The sequence below is a fragment of the Aphis gossypii genome, chromosome 3 (genome assembly GCF_020184175.1).
Source record: "Aphis gossypii isolate Hap1 chromosome 3, ASM2018417v2, whole genome shotgun sequence".
Lineage (NCBI taxonomy): Eukaryota > Metazoa > Arthropoda > Insecta > Hemiptera > Aphididae > Aphis > Aphis gossypii.
The window spans coordinates 53319996-53345734 of NC_065532.1; the positions used below are offsets into that span (position 1 = coordinate 53319996).

Consider the following 25739-nt stretch of genomic DNA (forward strand, 5'->3'; position numbering starts at 1 on the left):
AATATTAAGAATAAATGATGCCTTAAATTATTTTACTGTTTTAATTCTGTGACTTACAAGTTAGTTGAATATCTAAGTAATTTCTAACCAAATAATACTGTAATATGTCTATATACGTATACAGTATTTTCTCTAACCTAACATTTATGACCTACTGGTAATGGACGAAATACACTTTGGTGCAACGATTGTACACTCCAATTACTTATCACTTATCTGCATGCCTAACAACTAAACTTGATAATATCTTAGCTTGTCCGCCTTGTCCTAAACATTTTATATAATAAAAATATTATCTATGTTGATGTTTATACAATTCCGTTTTTCGCATTTCCGTTAAAATGATTAAGAAATGATAGAATGAACACTAACAAAAATCAAAATATTAAATAATGTTTAAAATTATTTTAATTTAAAATTTCACAACAAAACTTTTGTACAAAACTATGGACCGTGCAAGAATACCAATCGAAGAATTAATAACAAGTTTCAAGTAATTTTATACATTTCATGTTAATTGATATTTTATAAATGTAGAATGTACCATCTCTTAATACACTGTTTGTCTGTTTATTTGTCTAGATCAACTAGTACCGTTGAAGATATATTTGATAAATTGGAAATATGGAATCGCAATGATTCTCAACAAATTCCACTTGAACATTCTAAAGAGTATACATTACGGAAACTGTTACTTCATTCTGAAAATCCAGTAAAATTAAAAGAAAAAGTACAGAGCATTGAGTTAGTATATATTGTAGTTTTTAGTAACAAAAATATGGAAAAACATCCTACTATGTTATAATGTTTACAGAGAATTAATTAATTATTATGATTTTTTTACAGAAAAAATAAATTGGCGAATAAATTTATGGAATTGATTCAAGAAATAAGGGAAGACAAAAAATTAACAGTATTTATGGAAAAGCGATATAAAGAATATGAGAAAGATACAAGTTGTTCAGAAGTTGTACAATATTATAAAGATGAAATTGAGGTATATAGCTATATTTAGAACTACTACTTGGGGATAAAAAATACAGAGCAACTTTATTTAATATAAAAATATTAATTACACACACACACATATATAATATATATATACATATTGTGTATACTTTGTATTCATTTCACTTTAAAACTATTTACTTATTTTTTCTTAAAAAATTTTAATTATCCAAGTCATCTTAGATGAAAAAAAAAAATAAAGATAATTATTGTTTGTATTTTCCAGTTTTATAATTTTGATCAAAAAAATTATAATATTGATGTATATATTTAAAATAACAAAATGTAAGGGCATTTATTATTTAATATAATAAAGAGCGCTTATTTTTTAAATGTTTTTATTCCTACATAGTGTAAACCAGGGGTACGCCATTACGCTCGTAGTCCAATTTTGGTCTACTAACCTAATAAATGTTTTGAAAATAATATATCAATTTTCATTGTTTTCAATTTATTATTTTTTTACTAAAATATTTAAAAAAAATTTGATCCACAATGCTATACTATATTTCAGATTTGGCACGCCTTAAAAAAATTCAGAGATGCTAAGTGTAGACAATTTGATAATATTAATTAAAATAACCTATTAAGGCATTTAAAATATATTTTTTTTTCATAGAAAAGAAATGAATTTCAAAAACAAAGACAAATAAAAAAAGAAATAAAAGAGAAGAAAATTATCTTGAAAAAAAGTGTTAGCAAACAAACTCCACTTTGGAAAAACTTAAGAAAATATCAAGCCTTAGATTACTTTAATATACCCATAACATGTTACAGTATGATTATTAATTGACTTATTTTTAATGTATTCAATAATCATGTTTAAATATTTCTTTAATTCTATTGTTTTTTATAGATACCACAAATCCAGAAGAACATGACTTAGTGGGTGATATTTTGTCTTGTCTCCAAGGCTTCCATACAAAATTTATAAATCCAAACAACCTCGAGATACCGCTTACTTTCAGTATTAATGAGCCCATAGGTTTGTTAATAAGATGATAACAACTACAATCTAAATCTGATAATTAATTTTAGGAACACTTGTAATATAATAGGAAAAAATATATTTATAAAATTTAAATCATAAATTAAATAATTATTTAGAATAAATAATATATCATAATATACTTGTATTAACTTTATTATTAAAATTCTATTTGTTAGGAGTTACTTACTAATTTGCTTAATTTTCTGCTTAGATCCACAGTTTAAATGTATTGTGCCAAAAATACTTAGATTAGTATCAGCTTATACCATTATTTGTCGATATAGTGAAGAAAATCGTCAAAGCCATAATGGATATGTTAATCAAGCATTAGCTTGTTATATAAGCAAATTTATACGCGATTATTTGGTAAGTGTTTTTAATATCAATTTTATTAAGTAAACTCAATAAAATATTGATGAATATAATGCTATAAAATTGACTATTTTCTGAACTAGAGAATTAAAAATATTAAAAAGAAATACATACATTTGTATCATTACTATTTTTATAGAACTTTATAATATGTCTTGAAAACCAACACAAGTCTGGAGAACTTAGTCTACAATCATTATCATTTGCAGCCCAAGCTCATGTTTATAAAATGGAATTTGTGGCCCGCATTGTATCGATAATAACACAAGTATTTATTAAACTTTGACATTTTGGAAAATTTTATTTTAATTTTAATATTTACTTGTGAATATTAGGAAAAAAAGAAAGGAGGTCAGACTTTATCAGTGTTACATGAAGAAATGACCCAATGTTATATTGATGAATCACTTAAAAAACTTTTAGCAGGAATGGTTGAAGTATCAACTATTCCATTTTTCCAATCATTAGAAAAATGGATTTTTAAAGGACAAGTATTTGACCCTTGTGATGAGGTATTTACCAGTTATTATTGTTATTATTATTGATACATAATGTGAATTTTTAATTTTGTTTTAGTTTATGATTAAATGTGGCAACCTTATATTAAATGATGACACAGAGAAATATTGGAATAGATGTTATACAGTTAGAAATGAATATGTTCCATCTTACTTGGAAAAATTTAAAGAAATTATCTTACGAACTGGAAAATACTTAAATGCACTTTATCACTGTAGTAAGTAATACATTATTTTATTAACATAACAAAATTAATTTTAATTTTTTTTTTTTTATCATAGACATTCCAAATAAATCTAATTTGATTTATACATCAACTAATAATGAAAAACTAGTATATTCTATGTGGTGTTCTGATTCAACAAATTATCTCAAAACTATAAATAATGCTTATATGTTTGCAAGTAGTAGTCTATTAAATGTACTACTAATTGATTATGACCTTATGAACAGATTAAAGTAAATAATTATATTACAATTAATACTTTAACATTGAAAAAATAATAATAATAATTTCAGATCTATTAAACGCTACTTTCTACTTGAACAAGGAGATTTTGTAGTACATCTATTGGATGTATGTGATGAAGAATTGAAAAAACCAACAGATGATATTGTTTACAATCGATTGGAATCATTGTTAGATATTTGTTTACGAGTAAATGTTGGATGTGTAGATCAATACAAAGATGACATAAAAATGGAATTAAAAAAAGATCCATTGAGTTTTCAAATATTTAAAATACTTGCTATTCAAACTGAAAAAGAAAAAGGTAAAATTAAAATTTTTAAAACAAAAATATTAATGTATGTATTTATTAAGATGGGTTTTAAATAGTTATTACAAGTAATAAACAAATCAATTGTTTAAAAAATATAAATTATCTAATTTGATTATAAATTTAAAAAAATATTATAACCTATTTTAGGGTTCTTAAATATCACCTTGAATGAAAATTAATTATTTCCATTTCATTTTTATTGAAAAATTATGAATATATTATAGATTTGTTTTTTTTTTAGTTTAAGTATCAATAAAATACTGTGCAATAATTATCAAAGATGAATTTAAAAAAAAAAAATATTAGTTAAAAGTTCAAAAAATAATTTATTATTAAAAACATAGTTGAATACCTCCAAATTATGTATAATTAAAATTCACAAAATAAAATATTCATATTAGTTTAAATTTATTCGTATTAATATTTTGAACAGATTATACTAACTTCCAACCATCTTCAAATTTATTGGGAATACAGTCATTCTGTTTGGGATTAACTACGCAATGGCCAGTTTCTCTAATATTTAATGAAACTGTTATCTCAAATTATCAAATATTATTCAGATTGCTATTATTATGCAAAAATGTTGAACGGCAACTACTTAAGTAAGTGAATCATTAATGATTAACAGATATCTGATGCTGATGTCATTTTGTTAGGTTTTCCCAGTGGTGTAAATTGGCCTCAATTACTGGTAGTGCAAAGAAATAATTTTATTTTTAACCCACCAATACTAACTTTGTTTGAAAATTTACACCTATAAACATTATTTTAATTATGTTAAATTAATGAATAAGTGTTGCATTTTTTTAGTAGTATAAACTTAATTATTATAATATAACATTATGTATATAATATATAAAAAAAAATACTAATAATTTTTTATTTTTAATTGAGTTGATGTCCTCTTTTTAAACATATTGCATCAAATTCATCAATTACTGATAGATAATTTATATTATCGTTGGAAAAATGTTTACCAAATTATATCACAGAAATAGGATTTAAGATTTTAAGATATAGATACAAAATAACACTTGAAAGAAAATTAAATTTTATACATACTTATCATTTTTAAAAGAAATATATATTTTTGAAAGTAGAAATTATAGATAAACAAATTTTTATGATCTTCTAAAGATGAAATAGTATAAACTTACTCTACCAGATTTCAAATATGGTGGTTCAATTACCACACTTAGACCACCCAATTTACACCATTGAATTTTCAAATTGACTAGATATTACTAGATATTTAATAATGAAAACTTCAGTATCCTAATAATACATTTTGTTTATTCTGCATTATTCATTAAATAATTATTTTCTGATTTATTTTGATGCAATTATTCATTGCATGTTTAATAACCAATGTAAACTTATTTTTTCAGTTTTTTATTTAATGTTTAAAGAAAAACAATAAGAAATTGAATGTACGTATTGTGTATAGCAAATTTTTGTTTAAAAACATTTATATATTTTGATTCTTAGTTCTTTATAAAAGTCAAAGTTATTTAGCACGTGGAGGGTACTTTGCACCTCATTAAGTAAACTACTTATGAAAATGGTTTTATATGTAAAATTGACATATCATTTTCTAAAGCAGTAAACACATACTTTGAGTGAATATGTTACAAAAAAAAAATTTTGTAAGCCAATTGTAATTATAGAAGTTAAAAATATAATAGTGTGCTTAATAAACTTATGGAACACTATCCTGCAGTTATATCTGAAAAATAAATCTAACATATCTTTCAGACTTTAAATCTATGTATTTATATACCTATACATCAAAAGCTGCATATCTGTGATCTTTTATTCTAATTTGTATTATAATTTATTTTTTCATTCTTGCATGTGCTAGGGTGACAAGTCTTGGTTGCTGTCAATTAAGCTAAACTCTTATTAATTAATAATTTTTTATTGTTATAGAGTATGGTTATGTGACAAACATTTAAAAAAGATACCTGATTCTTCAGCAATAACCTATAAGAAAGCTTTTAATTTAAGGCAAAATATGTTGTTATTTGTTCAAAATCTTGAATATTATATGTTTGAAGAAGTGATTGAGACACAGTGGCAAGCTTTTACATCTGCTATTCAATACAAAGTATATATATTTCATAAAATTGTTAACTACATATTGATAGTGTTATTTATCTAGGTGAAAAATGTTGACGAGCTATTGGATGAACAACAAAAATTTTTAAACCTTTGTTTAAAAAATTGTATGGTTACCAATCCAGACTTAATGAAAAGTAGTCGATATTTACTAGAATTATGTACTGAATTCAGCGATTATATTTTAGTAAGTTAAATTTTATCTTGATTATTATCAACTCAATCTCATTATCAGTGGCATGTTAAATAATATTAAATATATATATATTAAGTATTAAGTCATGCAAAATATTTTCTTCAGTTGACTAAGTACAAGTATGCAGCAATATTGATTCTCAAATTTAATAAATATTTAGATTTGTCATATTATTTAAGGAATGTCCAAGCATTTCAAACTCTTTAAATTGTAAACATATAATCTTCCAACAAAATTTAAGTATGAGTTGTAATTTTTGTTACAATATTATTTCAACATTTGGAAATGTACTTTTCATTTTCATTTGATATTATTCTTGTCAACATTTTAAGTAAAAATTGAAGATAATTCTATCTTTTTATGAACCATATTTAATGATTGTTTTAATTCAATAATTTCAAGATCAAAATCAGGCTCTAAATCTTCATTGCACCAATAACTACCAATTATTTTTTTTGACTTTTTGGTGTAAATTTTCATTATCAGTTTTTTTTTCATATTAAAAAAAAATGCAAATATTGCTTTATTTGCATTGATCTCAGTTAGGTTATTTTTATAATAATGTCATTTCATCTATTTCTGAAATAACAAAATTCATTACTTTTAAACTAAATGGAAAACAAACAAATCTGACACTGACAGAAATTTAGTCACATTTAGTCAGCTTTTTGTTAGTTTCTACCTAGTTGTGATCCCAGTAAACTTAGGATTTAGTTAATAACATAATGTTATACCCATAATATATAATACATATATTATATATAGTTTACATGTTATATATACAAAGTGATTTTTTTATCGTTGAACACTCATTATTTCAAAAAGTATTCATGTTTTTGAAAATATTTTTTTACATAGTTTCTAATTGTTAAAAAAACAACATTTTTATAAAAAAATTATATTTTTAAATATTTTTTATCCTTATAATTTTTTAAGTTTTTTACTTTTTTGAATGAGAACATAGATTTTTAATTTCATATTCCAAAGCAGAATAATTTTCTGAGTAATTCGATTCATAAAAATCGAATTTAGGGTGAGTAGTTTATGAGTTATACATATTTAAAGTTTAGCTGCGCGGAGTGGAGTGGTACGGGGTTACCCCGCAAAATGTTTGTCCACTACTCCGCTTGTCTAAACTTTGAATAAGAATAACTCATAAACTACTCACCCTAAATTCGATTTTTTGTACCAAAATACTCAAAAAATTATTCTGCTTTGGAATATGAAATTAAAAATCTATATTGTCATTCAAAAAAGTAAAAAAATTAAAAAATTATTAGGATAAAAAATATAATTTTTTTATAAAAATGTTGTTTTTTAACAATTTGAAACTATGTAAAAAAATATTTTCAAAAACATGAATACTTTTGGAAATAATGAGTGTTTTATGCTTTATCAATCATCCTGTATATGCAAACAACAAAAGCATCATTACTTAGATGTACCGTATCAAGCTAAAATAAATTTGTCTAGACAATACACAATGACTGTTTAGTTGCTGAACAGTTACAGAATTAATATTGTCTGAATATATCTTTTATGTTCCACAAAAAACATACAAAATAAATGTATGTTAGTATCTAGTATTTAGCTTAATAATCAATTATTGGTTTGAACTGTTAAGAATGAGTTCATTATTTTTATGAAAAAAAGATAATTAATATTTTGTCAGTTTCTATTTATTTATTTATACATTAAAATATATTTTTTAACTTACATTTTATTATTTTTAATAATTAAGTAAATTTATAACTCTTAAAACTTTCATAATCAACTCAATCAATTAAAAAACAATTGATCACTTTTACATATATATGTGATTAATTGTTTTCAATACCGTTATTTCAATAACTACTTCTGTAAATTAAAATATGGTTATTGGTTAAATATGAATTTATTGTATTTAAGAATTTTATAACATTGTTATTTATTAAACTCTTATAAACTGTGATATATTTGTACTAAAATCATCTTTTATTATTATTATTTTTTTTTTGTACTTAAATTTAGATTGGTGTTTTATGTTAATCATTAGTTTTTTTTATAAAATAAGTCTAAAAATTGAATAATTAATTTGTGTTGTTACAGTTATCCAAAAGTCATCTTAATCACCTGAAACTAGACTTTGAAAAAAGTATACAAATATTAGAAAACAAATTTACAGCTGCAATGATTGACCTCTTAAAATGTATAAGAAAAATGAGCCGTTTAGACAGCGGTAATATTATATACAATTTTTTGTACAGGTAAGAAAATACAATAAAAAATTAAACTTATGATAAAACCTATAAAAAAAAAAAAAATAGGTAATAAAATATAGTTAACAACAATGTACTAACATTATTATGTCCTTGTTATGTTTAGGATGGACTTTAATGGAATGTACACTGAGCAAATAAATATGGATGATACAATATTATATACATGAACATTTATTTTTTAAATATACCTAATGTACACATATTACTTATTTTTACATTAATCACGAGGTCTATCCTCAATAATTATAATACTACTAGTTTAATATAATACTAATTATTTAAATAAAAACAAAAATAATATTACTCTCAGATAGTGAATTCAAGATATTTATGACTGAATCAAATATCTTTATGATATTGTACTATATTAGTATATATTTATTTTATTCGTTTTTATCTGAAATTCAATATTTTAATTAGTGAATATTAAATGTTACTCATACTAAATTAACTTACTATTGTATGTAATTGAATTATGACTCATATTATCTTTATTCGATTTTGTATTCAATGTTGAAATGAATTGTTGCGGAAAAAAGTTCTGAAATTGTTTGTATTTAAAAATAATAATTTAGATTATTTGAGTTTTAGAAGTATTTAAAGTATTAATTAAGTGTGCCAATAATAAATTGACTTACATCGGACATATGAGCATTAGTTTGTATAAGACCACAATGTGATATACCATGTTTTCTGTAAAAGTGATCAATTAAAAAAACAAACTTCCTATGACTAATAACAATAATTAATTACTGAAAACTTTCTGTAGTCAACCGTGATTGTGAAGTGGATTCTTCAGTTTTCACCATGTGCTTAAGAAACTCATTATTGAAACCAATACTCATTTTTGGAATACCTATTGTTGTTCCGTGTGTTGATTTACTTATTGTACTGCTTGACTGATAAAAAAAAAACAATGCATAATTTTTACTAAAGAGCACGTTATACCCGTATGTGTTGTCTTTGTCTTACTAACATACAATAATGTACACTATTATTATTGTACGTTAGTAAGACAGAGACAAAACATGCGGGTATAATGTCCTCTTGAACTGATATCACTTTTGAATGTTGCAAAACAACTAAAACATACTGTAGTATAGGAATTTCTGATAGCTGGATGATGGATGACTCCTAGTGGTGTACTAGTCAGTGTGTCTGGTGAATGAGAGGTATACGAAGATGTATGTTTTTTGAAAGTATTATCGTTAGTGGTTCGCGATGAATTTGATAGTTGATTCAAAAATAACAATTCTTTAATAACTTCTTGTGTTTTTTTTTTTACAAGTTCATCACTGGATGATCCATGGCTTGATGGGGTTCTGGATGCCGTGTTCCGGTCACTATGTGACCAATTTGAATAATCATTTTTGATTTCTTGTTTTGCTACAACTGAGGTTGGCGATTTAGTCTCATCTTTCTGAACACCAAAGTATGATAAATTAATTTATTTGAATTAATTATTTAAATAATAGAAATCAAAATTAACCATTATCCACTTACAATTTTATAGAAATTACTGTTGGTTGTAAATTGTGAAGGTAATGGTGATGTATTGTCCATTAAAGATTCATTGATTATTTGACTTAGCATATCCTTAGCAGTTGACTTGTCATCAACTTTTATACAGTCTAATTTATTTGTTGATGAAATTGAATTGTCATCCTTAATTAAAAAATACAAAGCAAAAATTATTTTTTTTGTTTATTTAGCATATTATAATATATTATGTGTATGCAAACCAACTTTTGGTTTTGAGCTCTGTCGATCAACAGTAAAACTATGAGTTGATATCTTTTGGTCTGGAGGCAAAGGTTTGTTATGCACTTCCTGCAGTAATCTTTGTTTTCGTGAAATTGGCTGATGATTTATGTGGTTTGGACTAATTTGCAAATCCTGCAAACATGTTAAAATATTGACCAATCCTATTTTTATTTAAATTCTATATGAATTAACTAAGTGGAGTTTACTCATAAGTTATGAGTCACTACACATTTAGGACTAAAATGTATCTATATGTGATAAAAATATTATACACACGAGTAGTTAAATCCATCTCATTATTGTGTTGTTTTATTAATTTGAATTAATTCATAAATATTATGAATTATTCAAAAGTAAATAAAGGTTAACAATAATCAGCGCCGGATTGGCAAGATGTTGGTCTACCGAGTTTAAGAATTTCTAACGTTAGATATCAGCTACTGTACGGTTTAAATAATTCAAATCAATCATATTTTCTACCAATATTTGTACTAATTCATCACCAAAAAATATGACCATTGACCAAACACTCAAAAGCGGCCCACCAAATTTTACTTGGTAGCTCGCCAGACCAATCTAGCCCTGACTATATTAGTTATAGTTATATTATTTAATTTTTTATTTTCATGATAGTTAATACTCAGGTGGAACACCTATATATATATATACGACTCCATAACTGTACTAATTGCAATAACTAATAAGCAAATCTATACCCGCCTGGAATTTTAAATGTAGGTGCAATGGTAACAATAGCACATTGGTGATATATAACACTGCAGTGATGAAATTGAAATACCAAAGAGCTAAGGTAATAATATTACATAAACCCATTAATATTGCACTATTTACAGCTATCATAAAATAAAGATCATTCTAGTATAAAAATAATAGTCCACCATAATGCATTAGTCAGTTTTTTTAAGTTATCAACGGAAATATCATTCATTGATATAACTAGCTAATTTAAACACAAAATATGGAAAAAGCTAGAAAACCATTACCATTGAAATGTTAGATTAAACAATCCGCATCCATATCATTAATAGAATATTATTTATTTATTATTAATCATTAAACAATGAACAAAAATAAAGTACGATTTGTCAAATTTAAAACAAATCTAAGTCAATATACATAATATGTCATAAAAATATACAATAATGATCCACTCTCTTCAATTTAAATTATTATATTTGGTTTAACATTATTGAAAATTATATCGATAAAATGACTGCATTATTTTAAATCTCACAATTAATTCACTTATGTGTTTACTTAAATAAATGTATTATCAACCCTTTCTGCAACAAGTATATTTTAGGTGATACATTACATGATATTACATATTATATTTTAATTAATTGTTGTCAAGATGGTTATTGTTCCATTTTTTTTAATGAAAAGTAGATAATAATAAATAATATATTAGAGATAGGACCATTTGTACCATTAAATACAAATGCAATACTTATAATAATGAGAGTAAACACAGAGATAGATTAGATAGATATATCTAATCCCTTGGCCCCCCCCCTTTTTTAGCATATTTATATGATTTTAGTTGTTTTCTTCGTTTATCACTTTATCTATAGGTAATAAAATGCTGGAAAGTTTTTCAACGGCTATTTTAGTTTTATCTCCCCCTTCAAAGAAGTCCTAAATATGCCACTGAGTAAAAACATGTATAATACATTGTCTATTAATTACATCAATTAACCTTATTAAAAATAAATAGAATACCCAGTTCATTAACTACTTTTTCATAAAAAATCGTTTTTATCAAATTTATTTTGTTTAATGTGTAAGATAACAATGTTTTATTTATTTGTATAAAAATTGTTAATATAAATGAAAAATTACAAGAGCTATTTTATGTAGGGATGACACCTCAGTGGTATACATCAATTGAACCTACTTTTGCTAACTACCTATATCTTGACTTGCTTTTATTTTTATTATCTTTGAGGTCAATAATACATTACCCTTTTCCAAATGCATAAAGGTGGGCTTTCAATGATAACAAAGAGGTGAGTTATTCATCAATTTAAAAATAATAAATAATGTGCTAACCAAAATACACTGAGATATAAAAAAAAACACTTTGTAATTGTATTTTAATGTAAATTTTTTCTTCTCATTTTACTTAATAGACTCAATAAATGTTGATTTAAGTAACTCAGATTCTCATGTCACTATTTTCATTACAATCAACAAAATTAAAATTAGTAATTACAGATAAAATCAATCCTTCATTTTTACAATCATTGATCAGCAGAAAATTATAATTATTGTTTAAAAAATATGAATGTTAACATAGTACAAGATATTAATAACAAACCATTAACAAACACCTTTAAGTGCAAAACCAAGTAAATAAAAAACCTGTATGTTACTATGTGACTAGATATAGCCTGTTACATGCATAAAACAGAAAATAATAAATAAGTGTGAAATAAGGAAAAGAACTATAGCCAATGTGTACATTAATATATTAATAGACTTGTAAATTTATCAAAAGCATTCATAAAACAAAAATGTAATACTATTGATTAATTTAAATTTATAAAATTATTTGTAATTTGAACATATCATTTTATTAAGCCATAACAAATGTTGTATCAAAAAAATAAATATATATAAAAAAAAAAAAAAAAAAATTATAAAAAAAATAGAAACTTAAAATTTAAAATAATATTTTTGTTTTGGTGGATAAAAAACTAAACATAGTCAAACGTTATTCATTCTTACCATTTTTGAAGGACTGTTATTATCTTGTGAGGTGTTATTGCAAATCTCAGTAACATCTTTTAATTTGTTACATGCATATGACATTGAACTGGATTTAAGTGGCGATAAATCTAATATATCTCCACTAGATGCTTCTGTTCTTACAATAACACTATTGTTTTCAGATTCTTTTTGTTTACAGCCATTAATTGCTGTAGTAGTAATAGTAGCCTGATAAGGACATATATCATTATTTAAAGTACTAATAGCTACTGTGTGAGAAGGACTATAAAATTGCTTTAAAGCAGATGTTGTAGATGGTGTTGGAGATGTAGTTTGACTAGTTGATTTAGTATTTGTTCCTGTGTTAAGGTCAGACATTTTTGAAGATTTTTGTTTATTCCATTTATGCGATCTTTTCATAGCAGAATTAGAAACTTTATGTTCAGAAGCCAATTTAATAGCACTTATCAATTTAGTTGGGCTATTGTGTAATGGTTGTTTTTTTGGTAATTTAGGCCTGCAAAAATTTTTTTTTTCAAATTATCTTTAACTATTTAATCACTAAATTTAAAATTTAAATATAAATTAGGTAAATAGATAAAATAAAGAATAAAAAGATACAAACATTATATTTATAGAAAAATAAAAAAAAATTAAAACATTACCTAGAATCCTTTTCTTTTACTTTGAGTTCTTTTGAAATATTGGTAGACTTCATCCACCCAACTGGCCATAATGGTTTGATTCGATTATTTATGAATTGGGAAATAAACTCGTCTAATGAGTGGGATTTTTTGATTTTAGAATAGGTAGTTTTTCGGATATTAATAATTTCTCGTACTAATGTTCTAAAAAAATAAATTAATAGTATTCTTAATTTGTGTGCATTCATTTAACAAGTTATTAAAATCAAATAACATAAACTTGAATTTAAATTTCTTTTCCATAATTTACTATTTAATTAGAAAAGTAGAGCTTAATTAAAAGGCATGAACAAGTCAATTCTATAGCTAAAAAAATGGTTATGGTTCAATAACTTTTAAACCAGTAACTGCTTGTTGCTAAAATGAATTCTTTTGGGGTAATATTGCAATAGGCTAACATGTAACTAAATCTATATATTTTGAGTACTAACAATAATACTATGATTTATATAATGATACAATGGTGTCATAATAAAAATTATGAGTTGAAATAATATTTCATATATAACTTAACTATTAGATACTAAAAATGATTATCATAAATTTATAGATAATTATTAATGTTGAATTAATGCTTATTAATATCAATATTGGTTTAACTTTTAAATATGAATCAGAACAATGAAGGTTATAAATTTGTAACAAGTGTTTCATTATACAAAATGGCTCTTACAAAAAACAGGCGCTTATCACTCATTTTATTTGAGAACTAAAAAACAAACAACTTTTACAGATAAACCACTGTTTATGTGTTGAATGATTGAAAATAAATAATTAGGTTCTAAGAAAATAATTACTTTTACTAGTTTTTTTAGTATTTATAATTATTCTTAATGGAAATAATAATAAATAATATTAATTATATTTTCAATAATGCAATCATTTTGTTTTGCTGATATCTTGAAATATAGATTCAATATTAATATAGAAATGACAGAAAATTGTCTTTGATATCAATACTATAGTACAATAAAAATTATACCTAAACTCTTCATTCCAAGGAAATTTACGACGAGGTCGTTTAGGTCCAGGTTTTGATTTCAATCCATCATTAGAAGTTCCATTAACAGTCCTGAAAAAATTTGAAATAAAAGCAAATTTAATACAATCTTTGTTAATATAATATTTTTTTTATTATGTTTTTCAAAAGAATCATGATAAATCTTTGCTGTGACAGCACATATTAATAATGTAAATATTGTAAATAATTTGTATTGAATTTCAATATTTTACTAAGGTTAGGTTATTAGCATTTACTCGATTTAAATTATAAAATTATAAATAAAATGCTCAAAAAAAACTAATCATTAATGCACTAATCAAAAAACATCTTAAGTTAAAAATGTTTAAACCATTCACTGAATTTATAATAATAAGTTACATATAACAAAGGGTTTGAATGATTACTAATCAATAATGAATTAGCCTTGCCATTTCCATTGTTGAAATTCATCAAACAGCATAAAATAGCACAGGAGTAAGCCACCTACCAGCTAATATTTAATATACTAAGCAAAATATATTAATTCAAATTAGATATTAACTATTTTAACAGCAGTGCCTGTCAAGTAGATTAAGGTATTAGTTATGGCGGAAATAGTTCATTTTTTAAACACCTCAACTGGAGTCAAAAATCATTTAAATAAGCTTATAGTTGATAAACTTTTGTATGTTACATTACTCCAAAAAATAGTAACATCAATTCTTATGTTTTATTAAAACATAAAAATTTAATAGCATTGAAAAAACTAACATACCTTTGATCTAAAATTTTGTTACAATCGAGAGTATATTGTTCAAAAACTGATGGTAATATTTTTTCAATTGCATCTTTTAACCTAAAAATATACAATATAATTTTATATAAGATAATCTAAATTTATTTTACAAAATACAAATACTCTAAATAAATACCTATCAATTGGCTCAGTAATTTTTTCTTCCTCAAAATCAACCAGCTGATTTATTTGTTTTACAAGCTTTTCTTTATCACAAAACATATGCTCAGCTAATGTCGCATAGATTGGTTGTTCATTAAATGAAATTATTTCTTTATGATATTCAAGACTAAAACATATATTAATCAAAAATTAAACAATGACGTCCAATTTTAAATATTATAGATTTTATAGATGTTATAACATACAATATATTAAAATAAATAAGTAAATAAAGGTAACAATAGGTTAAAATTTAAAATAACACATAAAATATATATTAGTAACCCTTAGTTGCTTTGGTAGTTTCAGTCTTAGTCATCCAAATTGAAATAAGTCATTTGACCAGTACTGGGTCATATTTATAGCTTTCTAGTTTGCCTCTATAAAGTCATTGTCATCACTCATTACACATGATTGGACATTTGCTACATTTCAGTAGATGATTCATTGTTTGTTCTTTGCCACACTCATGCAGCGCTGATGATGCTTCTAAGTAACCTCACTCTTTTAGATTGGTTTTTACATTGTCCCACTTTGGTTTGTAAGCCATTTAAGCTTCTCCATATTACCCATTTATTACTGCGCCCGGGTGCTAGGTTTTCTGTTGACATTATCCACGCTGTTTCATTTCCTATTTTTTCTTTCTTCTTTAGGGGTTCTCGTGTACATTTTAACTTTTAATAAAACTATTTGTTGACTTATTTTGATATGTATTTTCTTGTGTTCTATGATATTATGTGTTGGATATCAGTAATAATTTTAGTACATTCCCAATCACCATGTACAGCTCATCGAATTTTGGACGGAGCTATACCAGATTAAGTGTATAGTATGTGTTTACTGGTGTATTTTTTAGACAGCCAATGATTAATACACATGTCTCATTCAAAGCTGTATCTATATTTTTTACGTGTGTAGACCACCTTCCCCACACGGGACAAAATCTTCAATTGAAAAGCAGAGTGCTAACTTAATGCAAAAGGCTCAGCATCCCGAGCAGATAATTTACACAATAATCTTTTTCTTGTATTTATTTACTGATAAATATTTTCACAGCAAAATAAATACAATAAAAGGATTATTGTACATGGAGTTATTCATAAATGGATTTTAACTTTAAGATATACAACTTATATTAATGATCAAAAAATTTAAGAAATCATATAAATAGATTACAATCATAAGAATTTTGATATTTATGCAGTAATTGTACGAATATAATGTAGTATGTGTAAAATTTTTTTTTTTTTGTTAATTTTTAATGGTATAACAGTATTAAAAAACATAAAAATGTATATTTATATAACCTGAGCTAAACTATTTCTATAAATATTTCTACATAATCCAAATAATGTCCTAATTCACAAATAGTTTTTGACCTTAACAAATATATACTTATGTTTAATCTAAATTTCAATCCTATTCTTTAATAATTTAATAGCTCAATTTGTTCATTATAATAGGTCTACAACATTTTTATTTTAATGAATAATGAACATTAATCATTCAATAGTAAATTGTACTTAAATAATTACATAACCAATTAAATATTACATAAAAAAAATTAGCAAATGTATTTTACCTTAATAGATCTAAATTTATTTCTTCTGAAAAAATGTTTGAATTATTTTGAATTGCTATTTGAGCTTCAGTCTTAATTGATTCAATGATTTCCACAATAATTTTAGGAAGTTCTTCTGCTGCATTATTAATACCATTGGATACTGGTACATCATCAATACTGATAGGTGAATTTATTACAATCTGAGTACTTTTAACAGTATCATTCTCTAAACTCACTGAAATAAATAATATATAAGTTATTTAATTGTTAAAGTAATCCATATTTATATATACTTACAAGATACATTTGAAGGTTTTGAACAACCATAAATGACAGATTCAATTGTTTCATGAATAGAACTAATATTATTTTCTGTAGCAGGCGCTTCATCAGAAGATAAGGACAAAGTATCTTTTGAACAACCTAAAAAATAATTAAAGAATTTTAATAGTAATTGAAACTAATTTTGCATTATTCGAGATATTCTTCTAATGTTATCATTATAAATTCATGAAATCACTAATTAATAACAATTAAAAGAAGTAACAACACATTTTACATAATTTTATGCATACATTTTTCCCCCCAATAAATACTTAAAATAAGGAAGTCTTTTAAAATGTAAACCAGTTATCAGATACCAATTAATTAATAAGGTATATATTCTAGTTAAAAATCAATAATAATTATTAACAGTTAATGTAATTTTATGATGAAATGATACAAGGTAACAAGAATATGCTATTTTAAAATATCTGATGGCTATAAAAATCAAAATACTTGGCTTGCACTCTGGTATCTGAACTTTTTTTTCTTGTATCAATGATTTTACTGTACTGATCTTCTTCTTTTTAGTTGGAATAATAGAACCAGCACTATCAGAATCAATTGACTGTCTTCGTTTGACTTTGCCATTCACCGGAAGTGTCGGTGTACATAAAGGTTTTAAAGATTCTCTTTCTTCATCAGAACAAGACGAATCGTCAGATGTATCAGAAGTCTTTAAAACATAATATTAAGTATTAAGATTATTTGTTACAGTAAATAAATAATAATAGTGTTTAAAATACCTTAGTTTCAGTTAGTGAATTTTTTTCTGAATTATTTGAAAGCGCAAAAGTTGGCAATTTTTCATCACTATCTTCTATTACAGTATTAATAAAATGCTAAAAACATTTGAAAATAAAATTTATATTTTAAATCTTAAAATATAAAATCTTTATTAAATAAAGTAACAATAATTATAATATATTTTTGCAATAGACTACTATACTATACCTTACGAGGTTGACTAGATTTTATTTCTTCAGAATCTTCAGACATACAAACATTCTTAAATTCTAAAGAACCAGAATTTACATAATAACCACCATGCTTCGTTTCAACTTCATTTGGCATGACTTCATCACACTGTATTTACACATAAATAAAATTATTAATAATATAAGAAAAACAAAAAAAATTACAACTAGAACCTTGATTATCAGAACTAATAAGGACTATACCTAGTTTGAATCAACAAAAGTTTGGATACTGAAAATTGTATAAAAAAGCAATAAAATTATATAAATATTATGTGTTACATATTAATTATTGTTATTAGGTAGATATATTAGAATTACATTGAATGCATATACATTGTGAGCCAACAAGGAAATACACTTTATATGAACTCATGTCATTGTTTAATAAAAAAACAGATAAAGTAGCTACCTTATGATTGAAATACACTCCTAATCCTCACTGATTAACGTCCATAGAAATATCAGCAATTATTATACTAATTTATGGCAAATCCTAATGGTGGCACACTCCTAACAACAAACTGAGATAAATTAATAATACTTCGACATATTGAGGGGGCGCACACAACACAGGAAATTATTGCTGAGGAACAATAATCTCTAGGAAAATATTTACTAGGAATATTTTTATCTTAGGAAAGTATTGTTGGGGAAAATATTAAACAGGAATAGTGTGATTGGGAAAGTATATCATAGAAAAAAATTAGGAATATAATACACAGACATGAGTTATCGGGAAAGTTTAACACAAGAAAAATAAAATTAGGAAAACATTATCCAGGAATGTTAAATCCGGAAATTATCATACAGGAAAGTTATACTAAGGAATATTCCTGAATATCAGTTTCCTGTCTAATAATTTTCCTGTTTATACTTTACTGCAGTGTTTCTCAACATTTGTAGTGTCGAGACCCCCAAAATAAGTATAAAATATGGTAAATTACTTCACAACCCCCCTAATGTATATTAAGTACAAATTTAAATTAAAAAAATATCAATCATAAACCAATTAACCAAAGGAAACATACCATTTATAAATACTTTGTGTAGTACCTAATTTAAACTTGTTACAGATATGAGTATTTTTTTTATTCAATAAAAAAGTTTATTTTGTAAATTATTGTTTTATTATTTTTGACCTACGTGACCCCTAGTTAAAGTGATCGCGATCCCCAGGTTAAGAAACACTGCTTTACTGTATATTATTGATCCTGTTAAATGTATTTCTGGCTTTTACTTTCCTGATTTATGTCCCCCCCCCTATATTGGTCCAAACTCCATTCGTTTCCGTTTAAGATGAAGTTATCATAATAAACAGACTTTGTATAGGGCACTAAGTTATCTCATAGACATCTTATGCGAAGAGAAGAACCCACACTGTGCTTAACCTATGGAGAATTACTTACAAACATCTTCTTATTCACTGTCAAAATGATGTGGAAACCAGAAGTAATACATAACAGCATTTCTCAGTGTGTTCCGCGGAACCTTTGAGTTCCATGGGACAAAGCCAAGGGGTTCCGCCAGATATATGTGATTATTGAAAAACTTATTTAATATATTTGGAAACAATATTATTTTATATTATTTAAAAAAAATAATAGTTACTAGAAGCATATTGCTATTAATTATTTGTTGTACCTACTTGAAATTGTAAAAGTTTGGGAACCGCTGATATATAAGACAACCTTTTCAAAGCCTGAGCTCGATTGAAGATATAGCAAAAAAATTATTTTATTTCTTAGACTAATTAATCTATAAAACTCAATTTAAGATTTCCACTGTACTAGTTTATAAGAAACAATTGATTATTGTTTTTGTAAGCTAATAACCTCAGCTGCTGATGCTGTAACAAGAATAAAAAATAATAATAAAATTGGTTGCTGGCCAGGGATGTATGAGTGCTTCAACGTTCGGATACGCTAATTGTAGTTTGAATAATCAAGGTTCTACTGTATTAATAAAATGTAAATTAATTACTTTAATTTTCTGTAATAAATAGTATATAATTTAATACAAGTAATAGGTAATGAATTGCAAAAGTATAATCTCAAAGATATAAAACTATTAATTGTTTATTCTATCCATCAAAAAAAAAAATGTATAATGTTTTGAAACAAATATAAGTATTTAATAATACCTATATGGCTATATATAATATTATTTATATTTATAATAGAAATATTTTATTTGGTATACATAATACTTACAATTTCAGTATTATCAATGAATGAATCATTTTCATCATAACCAGCTGCAAGTTCAGAATAGTTATAGAAGGCAGTTTTTTTCTTTTTCTTTTTTTTAACACCACTAAATCCCTGTTAATGACAAAATAAGCATAATTAATAAACAAACATAATTTGTTAAAATTATATTAGATTTTGATTTATAAATTAACTAAAATTATCAATTTTTTTTATTATTATTATTTATTAAAAGTTACTCTTGGCAACAATAACCATCAATAATATTTTCAAAAATCGTTAATATTTTTTTATTGATAAATAAATCATTTTGTAACTACCTATATTTTATAAATTTATCTATAAATTAGATATGTGGTTGTATGGGGTTGGTGTGGTTGAAGGAGTTTCTATGAAATGTATTATAGTGATAAGAAGCAAATGTTGATATAATTAGTAAGTTGAGGTCGTGGTGTAGAGCAGTGGTGTGCAACCTGGGGGTCTCGAAATTTTATTAAGGGATTAGTATTAGTTTTACACCAAATGAAAAAATTATATAATACGTATATTGTTTTATAGTTTTATACAAATTGAATAATTTTGGGGGGTCGTGAATCAAAAAATATTGAGCACTACTGATGTAGAGTATGATTACTGACATACTAGGGAGCATTAGAAAGAACACAAAGGTTACAATATTTTTTATGACTTTTATGTTTAAGATAGTGTTTTAGTTGATGATTTTCAATTTTATTTATTTATTTTGTGTAGATTACTAATGTTTATCTATTTTATGTAAAACTGTAATTATTATAAACATAACTAAAACATAACATTCAATTATAGAAACTTACATATTTTTGTTCATAATGGTCAGCCAATTGTTTTATAGATTCATCATTTTCTTCAAGAGTATAAGATTGCTGATCCCTTCTTCGACGTTTTTTCTAAAACAAAAATACAGGATATTTTTTTACTGTAGGTATACATTAAGTTTCTAATTTATAATCATATTACATTGTACCATATGTTATTTTCCAATAAATTTAAACAATCTATTGTTTAGGTACACTGCGGTCTATTAATATTGTTATCAGTTTTATGATAATAAATAAAATACTATTTATTAAAATAAATTAAAAATATAACCATTAAGCCAGGTTCTCTCAACACTATAACGTGTAAGGTATACACAACTTGTAGGTAACATATTACACAACACAGTGTAGCGTGCACCTAAATTTAAAATTATTTGTTAGCTTGATGATGAAGCAAATTAAATTTAACTAAGCAATAATCATTACAATTTCATTAATCAAAATATATATTATTGAATTCTAATTTATAATAACTACTTATTACATTTATCATAACTATGAACATCATTTGATTAACTTTTATGGACGTTTCCCCCTTGTGCCTTCTCCCCTCGGGAATTTTCGCAGTACTAGACATTTCTCACGCAAGCTGAGACGTTTTCTCCCTAAATTGATATATATTTATTTTTACATAGTAAAAGGTTTGAAAACAGATACTTTGATTTTACACTTTTACCAGAAATATACAATACTGATAATTTAAAAAAAAAATTTTGTATTTTTTTATGATTTTAATGTATTTTCTTAGTTTTTGGAGCATTTATCATAAGTTGTTAATAAAACAAACAATATTTCAGAAGGGTGGAACAATAAATTTGCAACACTAGTGCAGTAGTGCGAATTAATCATCCAAATATATTTTGCTTTTTATTGATGCTCATTTACAGATGAGCCACTCAACTATTCAAGTGCTTCAATAAAAATTTTAATTTATAGATCAATAATAATTATATTATTTTATATTTTTTATCAATAATTTTATTATATTCCTTCATATTTTTGATTTTCATTATTTAATTTTGTATTTTAATATCAACAGTGTTATGATATTTTGTATTATTTAATTTTCGTAAACAGTACATTTATAAAATTATATTTATATATTAATTTAATTATTTATACATTTATTTATTTGCATTTTATATTATTATTGTCTAATATTTATTTATTTTTTGTGTGGGGGGGGGAAATTATCCCGTTGGGGAGGAAACATCCATTGTATCGGGGCTGAAAAGACACAAGGGGGAAACGTCCTAGATTCCTTTTAAATTACCTATCAAATAGTAATTTATAATTTTTTAAAGAGATTGTAAGTGGCATGTAGATTCTTCCTAAATTCAAATAAAGAATTCTTATACCTAATACTTGAACCTATACCTGATAATCATAAAATTATAAGCTATACATATTTTGCATATAACTAAAAGCAACACATAAAAACAGTATTAATTATCTAATGTTACATTTTACTGGTCTTAAATTAAAATGAAATAACCATCATCCACTATTAGGTACCAAAGTAAATAAAGTTTATGTACCTATCCTTTCCCACTATCAAATCATTTAATGATTATAATATAATAGATAATATTATGGAGGTTTTTATTTACCACTTTAATGCGTGGCTACACTGATAGGCAAAAGGAAATTGCATTAACAAATAACAAAATTATAAAAACACATCATTTATACCACAAGAAGACCAGTTTAATTGATTTATTTTTATTAATAACTGATTTATTTATCATTTTAATTATAATATATTTAATATATTCAATATTAAATGTTTAATGTAGATATCCAAAAAACAGAGAAAAAGGATAAACATCTAAATTAAAAAGGTATTTTTCTAAAACCTTTAAACTATAAGTACAAAAACAAAATGTCTAACTATGTTGGAAATTTATATAACTATGAATTTTCATAGGTAGGTAGGTACCTAAACAATTAAATTATTGTAAAAAACTATCTTAAACATAGAAAGGAACAATAAATCAATTAAAATACGGCAGTTAAACAGTTGTTTTATTTGAGTTATTTTTTTTTAAATGCCTACATTAAAAATTAAGACAATTTTTTTTAGTATTTGTATTAGTAGTTCTATTTTTAACTAATATAGATTAATTAGCACAAGAATTAAATTAACTATATTTAATAAAACAATAGTTTTAAACTTAACGATATAGGAAGAATTTATTACTGAAGTCTAAGAAACAACTAATATTAATGGAAAATGTTTTCAAATTATTTTTAATATAAATATACAGTTAACATTTTTTACATGAATTTAATATTGCTAATTATCACTCAATAAATAATCTAAAACATAATTACCTAGATACATTATAAAATATCAATTTATACAAAGTAGATTGTGAAAACATGATAAATATATTATGGTTTTTCCTCAGGTTTTTCATACAAACCCGCTTCAAATTCTTAGATAAGTAGTTATACATGAATAACCTTGTTTTTAATAGGTACCCATTGAATTACAATCTGGTAAAAAGCTTTAAGCTAACGAAAATATTTTCAGCCAAAAATTTGTAATTGTAAACGCAATATAAGAAGGGGTCGGAATAATGATAAAAGCCAAGATACTGAAAATTTTAGTTCTTATTATTTATATTTTTTTAAATTAAATAAAATATACACTTATAAAATGTTTAGGAACAAAAATAAGTCTTGTAGACTCAGATAACCATCTAGAATAGGTAATAGGTAAGTAATATTTAACCAAATAATTATTTCCATTCTTCAATGATTTAAAGAAAAACTTTAAAATAATAAATATTTAAATATAATATTACTAATGAAATAGTAAATTATTAAAATAAGCAAAACTTTGTTGTTTCTTAGTTTCTTCTTTATAATAATAAGAATGTCAAAAATTAAATAAGTACCTCTACCTAGTTGACAAAAATACAATATTAACAATAAATAAAACTTTTAAGACACTACAAAATATAATGATATTTCGATTTAGACGTTTTTCTTCAAAATGACAAAAAATCTAGGTATTCTAGTAGTCGATTAAAGTTCCATTCAATACGGGTTCCAACCAATATTATTAAAAAATAAATTTACTATCTCACAGAAGAGAAAATATCACGGCTACCTTATAGTAGGTACATCTTTTGATAAAATTTAGTTGAAAATGTAATTTGGACATGAGAACGTTGAAAATGGGGAATCAAATACAAGATACCCACATGACGCGTAGACAAGCACTGTCGTACTTCAAAAAATCGACCTAAGTGTACAACAGGAATGTCAATATATCATAGTTACATGGGTACTATAATCGGTAATCATCGGGAAGACGCGACGACGCTACATCGTTATCGTGACAATAGTGGCCGACAAATAAAATAGGAACTAGGAAGTCCGATTGATAGATCGATAATCTCAACATTGTACTTAATACATATGTATCCCAATACATGTCGTGATTTATTAATATTGTGTGATAATAATGCAATAATTATTTAGTGTATTCATAAACACATCTATTCGTTTAATGCAATTTGCAATACGTACGCGGGTGATACGCGAGTGTTAGTGCGTGTAGTCACGCGCGTGTGTGTGCGTGTATAGATGTATGTGAAATATATACGCGTGTATTGCTAACATGTATAGTCTCCACTTCGTTGTACTTACCTCTTCGATGAGTAACTTCTGATAATTGAACACAGGATATCTGTTGTCAGTGGGTTCGAACAATTCGGCTTGTACCCGAATAGTAGGCGAGTACTGAGGATTGGACTTGGTTTCCGATTTTTTCTCAACAGTAAACGTATTTGACATTATAATCAGACAGACGGATGCACAATAATAACAACATCGACGGTCGGCCAACGTTAAGCGGACAGCACATGTTTCACGAAAGCGCAAAACTACCATACATGATCGGCGACAATCACAAACTGAAAACGGGGAATACAGACACAGAGCAACGGTATGAACCGTAACCAGTGACACCAAATGTCCAGTCTGAGTTCTATGGTCCGACCGATCACATCGCCCCGCGCTTTTGTGATTTTTCAAACATTTAAGAGAACAGGGTGCATTATTTTATTACGTTATACATGAAATTATACACCAATTAAAAATTTAAAACACACTCAACGTCGTATATATTTTTAATAAAATAATTGTGGGCTTCCACGAATTATAGATAATTCAATCACTATTCATATATAAAGTTATTAATTAACAATATAAAATACCTATAACCAAATAAGGTTTCAAAAAATGGCTGTTGGGTATCAAAACATTTGGATGAGTACAGACAATATATAGTTGTTAATTTGTTATTAAATATATCTAATATATTATATATATCCGGGCGCCCCGTGCTCTATAGACATTAGACAGCGGATCTGCGTATATTTTAACGATAACTGAAAAATATTA

General features: G+C 24.9%; 2 protein-coding genes across 2 annotated transcripts; one reads left to right on the forward strand and one right to left on the reverse strand.

The window, feature by feature from the left end:
• The first annotated feature begins 289 nt into the window (after positions 1 to 289).
• On the forward strand, positions 290 to 8455 carry LOC114126157 (gamma-tubulin complex component 2-like). Its single transcript, XM_050203608.1, has 16 exons — positions 290 to 493; positions 583 to 744; positions 847 to 997; positions 1628 to 1784; positions 1865 to 1993; positions 2211 to 2365; positions 2511 to 2639; positions 2707 to 2883; positions 2948 to 3107; positions 3172 to 3349; positions 3410 to 3663; positions 4106 to 4277; positions 5605 to 5782; positions 5837 to 5980; positions 8078 to 8235; positions 8354 to 8455. Exons 1-16 carry the CDS (start codon positions 447 to 449, stop codon positions 8415 to 8417), a joined length of 2415 nt encoding a protein of 804 aa, XP_050059565.1. The 5' UTR covers positions 290 to 446; the 3' UTR covers positions 8418 to 8455.
• LOC114126167 (yemanuclein) lies at positions 8401 to 25389 on the reverse strand. The gene is made up of 20 exons (XM_027990054.2): positions 24984 to 25389; positions 21300 to 21392; positions 20470 to 20580; positions 18234 to 18365; positions 18026 to 18121; positions 17736 to 17955; positions 17253 to 17378; positions 16974 to 17190; positions 15366 to 15518; positions 15209 to 15289; positions 14434 to 14523; positions 13413 to 13595; positions 12766 to 13264; positions 9997 to 10146; positions 9754 to 9915; positions 9344 to 9670; positions 9004 to 9149; positions 8889 to 8943; positions 8707 to 8791; positions 8401 to 8647 (listed from the first exon to the last, which is right to left on the reverse strand). Exons 1-20 carry the CDS (start codon positions 25224 to 25226, stop codon positions 8634 to 8636), a joined length of 3183 nt encoding a protein of 1060 aa, XP_027845855.1. The 5' UTR covers positions 25227 to 25389; the 3' UTR covers positions 8401 to 8633.
• Between the last annotated feature and the right edge of the window lie 350 nt (positions 25390 to 25739).